Genomic DNA, 10591 nt, shown 5'->3' on the forward strand with positions numbered 1-10591 from the left:
AAAACCCTCAAGACATGGTTACTCAACCTACCTACGATAATACAATGGTATGCATATCTTCCATCCGATATACACGATGAGTCAGATGCTTCCTCAATCTGGCAAGAATCTATACGAGTCGTTTCGGCTTATATTCAAAGTACGGCTACTTTACATTAACATTTCTTAAAATAGACAATGGTCTACTCCCACACACACAACAAAACTACAAGACCAATATCACCAATTACCAAACAAACTTTAACCACCAATTTTACCCACACAAAAGTCACCACTCACCACCACACCACACCACACCACACCACACCAACCCACTCCTTCCACCACAGCCGCTTTACTATTATTATTATTACCTTTTCACCGCCGGTGCAAATCAAATGGAAGTGTTTACCGGCGACCACACCGACGTCGTTTTGTTCTCCGACACCCACTTCTCCCCGTACACCGACTCCTTCTCTGATCACCACAAAATCTCAATCTCCACTGACCATTTCCAGCCGCCGCAAAAGCTCCGACCAATTAGGTGCAACAACAACGTACGAAGCTTCTCCGACCGGTGTGAGTCAGATGATCCGGTTGATGCCAAGCCGCTGAGCTGGCACCCGGAAGGTGGAGTGTATAATGGTGAAATAAATAGTTGTGCTAATTTAGGGTTACCAGTTGCAGAGTGTCAATTTGAAGCTGCAATAAGGTAGCTTTTATTATTATTATTATTGGTTTTTTTTAAAAAAAATTTTTAATTAGTTTGTTTATTTGTATGAAATATGAAATGGGTTTTTTAATTTGAGCTCTAAAGTGTCTCCTTTTCAACATTATTGGCCTTAAAAGACATAGTTTATTACATATCATTTGCATTTTGAACATGTTTATAAATGGCTCATAAAATTTTATTACTTTGTGCTTTTGGTTATGTATATATAAAATTGTTTATTTGTATGAAATATGAAATGGGTTTTTTAATTTGAGTTCCTAAGTGTCCCCTTTTCAACATTATTGGCCTTATAAACATTAAGACATAGTTTACTACATACATAGCATTTGCATTTTTTGAACATATTCATAAATGGCTCATAAATGATTAAATTGAAGTAATCTTAATGTGTAGAAGGGGTTTTTGAGACAGGATTCTTGAAATTGTTATCTTTATATATATATAAAAAAAAAGTAGAATTTTTTTCTCATGTGTATGATTGGATTGAAGTGGTGAAATCATTTTTGGTACTTATATCTTTTCAAGATAATGACTTGTTACTACAAGTAGTTACACCAGCTTGCCATTTGATTATGTTTCCCTCATTACACTTGTATCTTCAAGAATATGTGTCAACTCACTACTTTTTTATGCCAATTGTTGACAAGATTTGTTGCCTTTCTTTGAATTATATGTTAGTATTGACGATCTCACAAACAAAAACTGTAAATTTTAAGTCTTTGTTCGTAGGATGTGTGGTTCAACAAGTTTTTGTTCTTGAATATGATGTAACATATTAGGGGAAGAATATATTGCACTTATTTATGGTTAGAGGTCAACTATTTTACCCTGGGATTGAATTGTTTGTTTGTTGCATATATGATATATGTGAAACGTGTTGACTTTGTGGAGGCTCGGCCTTCGGTTTGGGCACGTTACTTGAAGACACGGGTGGTTTTTTGGCCGGCCTATGACTATATCTCTTATTGTGGCTCGTTTATGTTTTCTTGTTCTCTAAGCGTACTCTTGTATCTATTTATCTGACATATTGTACTTGTAATCTCTCGTCACAAGTATTTAGAGACATTATAAATTCCCGGTTGCAGCCCATGGACGTAGGTCAGCTTAGACCAAACCACGTAAATCCTTACCTTTCTGCAGTTTGATTGTGTGTGTGTTTGCATAGCCGAGATCCTAAGAGGTCACATATATTTAACTCTTTTCTTTCTTTTCAGCCCGTACGCCCTGCTTGCGGTGCGCGCATATAATGTATATATGTGTGAACCCTCGGGTGGGCAAAAGTAAAAGTGCACTAATTTTGACGTTATTTTACTAATCTCGTGAAAATAACGTTAAAAGTGGCGGAAGGTTAATCAGGCATCATGTGGTGGCGTTGATAGCCGAAAGACAAGGGCACATGCACCAATCAGCCGGTGTCCCTGATGATTGAGTGCTATGTGCCTTATGTCCAAGGCTTGATGCAAAACTACCATCGAGCCGGGGGTCTCACCGGAAGCAGCCTCTCTATCCCTATGGAATAGAGGTAAGACTGTCTACATCTTACCCTCCTCAGACCCTACCATAGCATTGCTATTGGTGGGATATACTGAGTACGATGATGATGATGATGATTTCTTTTCAGCCCGTGTTCATCTGATGAAACCAGCAAATTGCAAGAACCAAATCAACCAATCGAGGAACCGATAAGCAAGAAAAAGAGGAAGAGAAAGTCAAGGAAGAAGATGGAGTTCTATTTCGAAAGAATGGTGCAAACAGTAATGGAAAAGCAAGATCAAATGCATAAACAGCTGATTGAGATGTTGGAACAAAATGAAAAAGAAAGCATCATACGCGAACAAGCATGGAAGAAGCAAGAAACCGAGAGAGCCAAGAGAGGTGAAGAAGCTAGAAAACAACAAGTATCTCAATGTCAAGCGCTCCTTTCCTTCATCCAGAAGACATTGGGCCAAGAAACTCAAATCCCAAATCCTCCTGACACGAATCTTGAAAGTCAAGAAAAGTCAACGTATGATGATATAGAAATGAAAATCATCGAAGAATCTGAAAGCGACCCGAATAGCAGAAGATGGCCAAAATCTGAAGTGCAAGCACTTATAACAGTTAGAGTTGCTCTGAATCATATGTTTGAAAATGGGAAGGGACCGAAAGGGTCAATTTGGGATGAAGTGGCTGCTAGTTTATCGGGTATGGGTTATCACCGGACTCCAAAAAAGTGCAAAGAGAAATGGGAAAATATTAATAAGTATTATAGAAGAACAATGGAGAAGGGGAAGGCGACGAGTAAATCGTGCTCGTATTTCAAGGAGTTGGAAATGTTGCATAAAAACGACTTCATTTCCGCAATTTCCCATGATGAGGATCAAAGCAATGAAGGCTTCACTTCAGCAAATTCTCATGATGAGGATCAAAGGAATGTTGTTATGATTGTACCAAACGGAGAAGGGGAGGGCGACAAGTAAATGTAGACGCGTTTGGGATTATGTTGTTATGATTGTATCAAATTTTGTTCAAGTGTAGACTTGATGAACTTATTTTTGTTGTATGGTTGTCATAGAAGTAGAAGAAATGTTGTTTAATTTGAGTTTGATGGCAGGTGCTGCTATAGTTTTAATGGAATACAATGTACTGTTGACTTTGACGTTCACTTGATGCAATGAAATGCTCAAAACACCATGATGTAACGGTGAATTTACAGTTTTCCAACTGACCCACTTCAACTTATCTTGCTCTTCTATTTCGCATATGGTCAAATCAGTTAGATAAAAAAACATTATACTTTCCCTTTCTACACAAAGTGTATAGGGGATATATATAATTCTACCTTTAATGTATAACTTGTTTAAAACATGCGTATGTGTGAAATTTATATTATAGTTGATAAGCTTGTTTGATAAGGTTGTATTTAAAGCGGTAAAAAAGCTAAAGATACAATATCCAACGCCCCTAAAACAATCACCCTGAAATACAATGTTAACAAAATATCGCGTGTATAACCTCTACACATGTAACGGTTGCGCTACTTACTAACCGATATAGTTAATGTTGATTTCACCTATATGATCGAGTTAAGTAACTTTTTTATATTCAAATTACCAAAATATAATATGTTGATTTTTTAATAATATTAACCCAAATTTAAATGATTTTCATTGTTTTTAAACAATCTAGACATTATTGTGATCCAAGGTCCTAAATGCTGTTGATTAAATGCTTTAATTTGATTTGATAACAAACATACTTGCCATGACTAAATTAATAATAATAAAATGATTAAAGTACAACTTTGTTAGAATATAAAAACAAAGATTAAACTATGAAAGGTCAATAAGTTATTACTATTAATTAAATCTACCAACTAATAACCGATTGGACTAGACTAGATTTAAACCAAAAAAACCAGCAAGGAGATTTGAAGGACACACAGCATGGACCATATAGATCCAAAAGTAATAAACCAAAAGTAAGTAGTAATTAAAGTAGATGCATTGCATTGTATTAGCCAAAGCTGGGTGGTGGTCAAATATTGCACCTTAACCAAAGATACCACTCAATGCATGCTACCTGCTAACCAACTTTGCTACCTCCGGCGAATACACTGCTCTTGTTCACCGCGCCACCCCTGCCACGTGCCCCCACCATCAGCTTGCTGGCTTCTTATATTATTATCACCTCCTCATTTTTCATATTTCTAGAGAGAGAGTCATCATGGAACGTGGAGGAGGTTTCCATGGCTACCACAGGCTCCCCATCCACCCAACATCTGGTACATATATATATATATATATATATATACATGACATATGTAATGTTAAATGTTTCTTTAACTTTATAATGGGATATATATACATATATAACTTATTATCTCTACAACTGCATTGGCCTCCTTACTCTTCATCTTTATCCATTTTCAAGAAATCTTGAAATTTGCATGCAAATTCAAGAATATTAAGAAGCTGTGATTTTTATTATATATATAAAGATTCTTAACTACCTTGCAGGCAATCTTCTGACATATAGACTCAGTCTAAGCTATTAAGAATGATTCTTTTCAATGTTACATATTATTATATTATTTAAAAACAAACTTATAGAGGGTTCAAGTTTATGTAAGTGTTGTTGATTGTATACATCATGATTTTAGGGTTATTTGATCTGATTTTGTATGTTGAATCTGAGTGAAGTGTGTTAATGACAGTGTGTTTGAGGACAAATGTTGTAGAACAAGTGGCATGCATGCAAGAATATTGCTCTCTTGTTTTGTCCCCACGCTGGCATATTTTGCACACTTCACTGTTTTTGTTTTCCTTTTTTTAATCATTACAATGAATATATGTTTGTGATGTTATGTGTCACTCTTGTTATTTGTTTACATTTCATTTTGTTTTAAGGTAACCAACAGCAGGAGATGAAGCAGAAGCAGCCAGAGACACCCAACAGCAGTACCGTAACTGATGACAATGAGTGCACTGTTAGAGAGCAAGATCGCTTCATGCCGATAGCGAATGTGATACGAATAATGCGCAAGATCTTGCCACCGCACGCGAAGATCTCTGACGATGCCAAGGAAACAATTCAAGAATGCGTGTCTGAGTATATTAGTTTTGTTACTGGTGAAGCGAATGATCGGTGCCAACGTGAGCAAAGAAAGACCATCACTGCTGAAGATGTATTGTGGGCTATGAGTAAACTAGGGTTTGATGATTATATCGAACCGTTGACTGTGTATCTGCACCGTTACAGGGAGTTTGATGGCGGTGAGCGTGGGTCGATAAGGGGTGAGCCGCTGATCAAGAGGGTTAGTGCAGCTGGTGACACTGGTCCGTATGGTATGGGCCCGTTTATGCCTGGTTTTCATATAACTCATCATCATAATGGTTTCTTTGGTCCGGCTAGCCTTGCGGGATTCTTCAAGGACCCGTCGAGTGCTGGTGGTCCGTCGGGGCCTGCTGGGTTCGAGCCGTATGCTCAGTGTAAAGAGTGACTGGTTTCGCGGTGTTTGTTGGTTTGTTTTTTTGCTGTCTTGATTTGTTTTTTTCTTGTCATGCATGGAGCACAATTTACATTGGGTCCAACTTTGACAATGCATGTAAAAACAGTTGGCATGCTCCATCTTGTAGGACTAGTAATCTGCATTTCCTCTTTTTAACATTAATGAATTTGGAGTGTTTAAGATTTATGCATTCGGTCCACAAAGTTTTGTATATCTGTTTATCATCATAAATCGTCGTTATCTTTTTTTAAATGATAAAAAATGATAACGATACAAGCTGAACTGTTTTAGCCTGTATGAATTGTTGAGATATTTGTGAAAACAGTAAGCCACATAGACATCAAAAAACCAAAATAGATAGGGCAGAAAGAATTAAATACATTATAATAAAATAATCAAACTCACTAAAAAAAAAAAAAAAAAACTTGATAGCTTATTAAGCAATGAAACATGATTCCAAGATGTATGCATTAAATATCAAGCAACACCGCTCAGAAATAATATTTGCATAACTAGGAATCAAGATAGAATGATGATTCCACTCCAATTTCAACCAAACAATTGTTTTTTCATTCCTGAGGTTCACATATTCCATTCCTTGACTGATTATTGCATATCAAACAAAGTCTTATTTATTCATTTATTTTGCTAAAACTGTTACCAAAAAACTGGACCACATCAATAACCTGCTAAACTGTTAAAATCAAATTAAAAGCAACTTCTGCATAGCAGGTGGTCTTTTTCAAAGATATTAAAAGCACGAAACCATTGAAAGTTGTATTCAAACATGAGACCTTTGTTGTGTTGGTAGCATGTTACAACTTACAAGATATTACAAATTACAATGTAAGGACCCGTGTCTTTGTCTATTATCCATTTATCAAATCCGGACATCTTTTGTAATTGGTTTTGAATTTCTCGCTCGTAGCCGGTTAACCATAGATGACAAGGGACCACACTTCTTCCATTCACAGAATAACAATACATTATCTGCATTCAGTATTCACAATAAGTTTTTTTTACCTCAATGAAGTGACGAGGCTTAATTGTACAAGAAAAAATAAATAAACAAATAAAAACTTTGATCAAGACTAACATATCCAAACTTGAAAAAGAAAGCTTTTTTATTAGAAATAAAAAAATATATATATGAATACATATGCATATATGTAAATACCAATGTATTATGCATTTTAGCAAAGTTTTATGATTGTCATGATCAATTTCTTCTACAAAGACGACATTGTATAACTAAAGCAGTCATTTTTCTGAGTGTGTTACGCCTCTATGTTCATGTCAAAACTCAAAACAATTTCACGCATATAGCCATGTTTGGTCATGTATCTACTTTTAGTCGCCTAAATCCTCAGCATTTTCATTCTATACATGAATAATAAAACATACATGAATCTATATACGATATGATGTCACGTATCACGTTAGTTTAAGTACTTACTATTGGGAAAAAGCAGTATACGTGAGTAAACGTAGTATCTCACCACGAGATAAGTGATCTGTTTCCGACATGGCTATACAGGTATAACAAAATCAGAAAAATAAACATTTGTGATTAACTAGTTATATCTTCAGAAAAATACATCCCAATTCAACAATTTCAACAAAAATGGAGTATAATTTAGCATAGACCCAATTCAAATTTTGCATAAAACTCAATACAGGCATTTCATCGAACACCTTGCGTGCATATGTTAAACTTGGCACTAACCTGTATCACAAGGCTATGAATCTCATTAGGCGCCATAAGCTCCGAAAACTGCAAATCAAGAACAAAATTCTGGCCGTTGTTCTTGGCTTCGGAAAGGCGCAACGTCTTACTCTCTCGCTCCTCTGGTCCATTCTCTCCTTCCGCATCCCCTTTCTGGCCTCAATCATCTTCAGCTTCTCGTCTTCCGATGCGTTCGCCAACTTCTCCTCCCACTCTTTCCGTTTCCGTTCCCCCTTAACATTCTGGCCGTTGTTGTTTTAGGAGTTTCTTCTGGGCGTTTTTGGAGAGTGGTTGGGCTGGTGGTGGAGAGAGGTGGTCGGTGGTGGTGTCCATTTTGGTGAATTTGATTTGGTGGTTTTGGTGCCTGTGAATGAACATTGGGTTTTATTATTGTTTTCCCCAAATGGGTTTTCTTTACAAATTATTTTTAGAAAAAATTACAAATTTTGTTCTTTTAAATTACATAAATTATGAAATAGGTTCTTTATCAAAAATAGTTTTACTATTTGTCCTTTATATGGATGTTTGCCATGGTTTTTGTCCTTTAAGCTAACACCTGTAATATCGTGAAAGTTTCGGGTTCAAAATGTTAAGTTTTCTAAGTCAAGGGATCAAATATGTCAAAATCCAAACCTTAGGGTTTAAAATGAAAATTCTTGTTTTCCTGACCCATCGCGATACGCGATGGATGGATCAGAAGGAAAACCCATCACGTATCGCGATGGGTTGTCTGACAGCGAGGCACGTGGCGTGCCACGTGGCCACACGTGACACACCGTTCGCCACGTGTCCCGCCACGTGGCCACACGTGGCAGACCGTTCGCCATGTATCGACACATGGCGCAACGCTCACCACGTGGCAAGTCTAAGGGATGACTGGCCAAGGCTACGTCGCGATACGCGACGGGCCAGCTTAAGGCCATCGCGTATCGCGATGCCCTGCCAGATTTTGCCTATAAATAGCAACTTAGGGTTTCATTCATTTTCACACTAACTTTCACATACCACTCTCTCTCTAGCATCTCTCTAGAATCCGACAATCAAACCCTCGATCCACCTCGAAAAGCGTGTCCTGATTCCTCGTTTTCCGCGTCGTTTCCTCGATTGTTCGTACCACATTCCACCGACGTACTCACCAAGAAGGAGTTTGTCATTTCCCGACATCATGACGACTGGTCTCGTGAAGCGTGCCGACAAGTGGTGAAATATTGGAGTTCATCGAATGGCGTGCTAAAGAAAAGTGATGAGAAAAAGAAGTGGAGCAATAAGGAGAAAATGTGTTGAGGTGCTGCTCGAGTATTTAGGGTTTATAAGCCGAACAAAGGTAGGCATAATACCCAAATAAAATAATAATAAAATATTATAAAAGCTTTAAACCTTAAGTCGAGGTTATACTCGATACATCGATAAAATAAAGAAAACATAACAAAGAAAAGAAAAAGATAGAATTATGAATATACATATATATATATATATATATATCAATGTGTGATTATATTATATGAAATTCTTTGTTATGAAAATATTATTTAAGTAATAATAACTATTCTTAAATAATAAAGAAAAGAAAAGAATACGTTTCTTAGAGAAGAAAAACGTAGGGTTTTATAAATAAACTAAAGGTTTATAATATTACTTTTTAACTAAAGGTTTTAAAGTAAAAGAAAGATTTTGAACTAAAGGTTCATCGAGGTAAAGATTATAAAATAAGACTAAAGGTCTTAAACCGGATTGTATATCCGACTAAAAAATGGTTATACTCATACTATAGGTACGAAATAGCAACGGGAAAGACCCTCGGACGGTGTTTGAAGCCGATCCAAATTGAAAAAGGTGAATACGCCCCAACTTTACAAACTTGTTTTGAAATGAGTCAAATGTGTTATATGAAAATGATTTACAAGGGACTATGTGTCTCTAAAACCGTTATAAATAAGAGTATAAGCCTAGCCCTTAGGCTATAGTATACGTTTGTCTCGAGAAGTAATAAAGTAAAAGAATATTTTTAACATCAGCATATTCACCAGCATTCGTTGCTGACATATTTTCTTAACATTTTGCAGGTGATCAAAGTTAGAGCTTGAAGAATGAAGTGCTCAAGATATCCGATGGCTCGGATCTTTTTGCATAAACTTAAAAAACTTAATATGGTGGTTTGTAATTAACAAGTAATACTTTTGTTATAACTTAAACGAGTATTTTATAATCTCGTCTTTTGTTAAGTAAATATTATAAATTAAATCCACAAGTTTTAAAAGACTTCTGCTTAAACACGTAACTCTGATTTATTTACAATTGTGGTACCAACTGTTGGTCATACTCCTAGGCCTAAGATGGGGGTGTGACAACACCCGTTAACTTTTCCCGTTAAACAGCCCCATGTGCATAAAACGTGATGGGCATAATCGGATTTTCCCCTGCCCATTCTCTTTCCTCCGCCTCATCTGTTAAACTTCAACACACTTAAAATAGTTTAACACCCTTCCTTTATAATTTAGAAACCATAATCACCAAATTATTCCCGAGCTAGACCATGGCTACAACCTTCGGTGACTCCTGCGAAACGATGTCGGCCACGTGCAACTGTGATATTCGTTCTTCTAATCCTCTCGCGCTATACTATGAGCGGTTTCCGGTGGTGCAGATCTGCGGTGTACGTGAGAATGGCAACACCATTACCCACTGGATTTTGGCGTCAATGTCATCAGGAGTGAAACAATGGAGCTGGGGCTGGGTTGCGGCTACATCCAAATCGGAATCCATAATCAACAAAATCGTTGATGGATCTAAGGATGTTAATTTCAAGATTACCGAATCCAAATCATAATACTTGTTTACAGAGAATCGATCCGTACCTCGATATAGATCTAAAAAAACCGGATCTAATACCTAATTAGATCTGTTGCAGATACAATTCACCAGTCGATGACGTTATTTTGGTGTAGGACAACGAACAATCGGTGTCATACCCCGACCAAAGGCGGCGGAACATGCCGGGATGCAACTGATTGCCCAAAACACAAGACACTATTAAAGTGACAATATTTAATTAACTCATTTATTTCATAAATCAATAAACAACACATCTTGTTCATACAAACAAATTGGATACAAGTAAACAAATATATTGTTCGTTTTACTAATATCCTAATAGTCTTGATAA

At 36.7% G+C, this 10591-nt stretch overlaps 2 protein-coding genes across 2 annotated transcripts; both read left to right on the forward strand.

Moving 5' to 3' along the window:
- The first annotated feature begins 217 nt into the window (after nt 1-217).
- LOC143606798 (trihelix transcription factor GT-2-like) lies at nt 218-3288 on the forward strand. Its single transcript, XM_077082447.1, has 2 exons — nt 218-691; nt 2334-3288. Exons 1-2 carry the CDS (start codon nt 378-380, stop codon nt 3169-3171), a joined length of 1152 nt encoding a protein of 383 aa, XP_076938562.1. The 5' UTR covers nt 218-377; the 3' UTR covers nt 3172-3288.
- A 788-nt stretch (nt 3289-4076) lies between these two features.
- LOC143606799 (nuclear transcription factor Y subunit B-1-like) lies at nt 4077-5714 on the forward strand. Its single transcript, XM_077082448.1, has 2 exons — nt 4077-4475; nt 5101-5714. Exons 1-2 carry the CDS (start codon nt 4418-4420, stop codon nt 5691-5693), a joined length of 651 nt encoding a protein of 216 aa, XP_076938563.1. The 5' UTR covers nt 4077-4417; the 3' UTR covers nt 5694-5714.
- The last annotated feature ends 4877 nt before the right edge of the window (nt 5715-10591 follow it).

Source organism: Bidens hawaiensis, unplaced genomic scaffold (genome assembly GCF_021521415.1).
Source record: "Bidens hawaiensis isolate Kalapana, Puna unplaced genomic scaffold, B.hawaiensis_p1.1 tig00077232_1, whole genome shotgun sequence".
NCBI lineage: Eukaryota > Viridiplantae > Streptophyta > Magnoliopsida > Asterales > Asteraceae > Bidens > Bidens hawaiensis.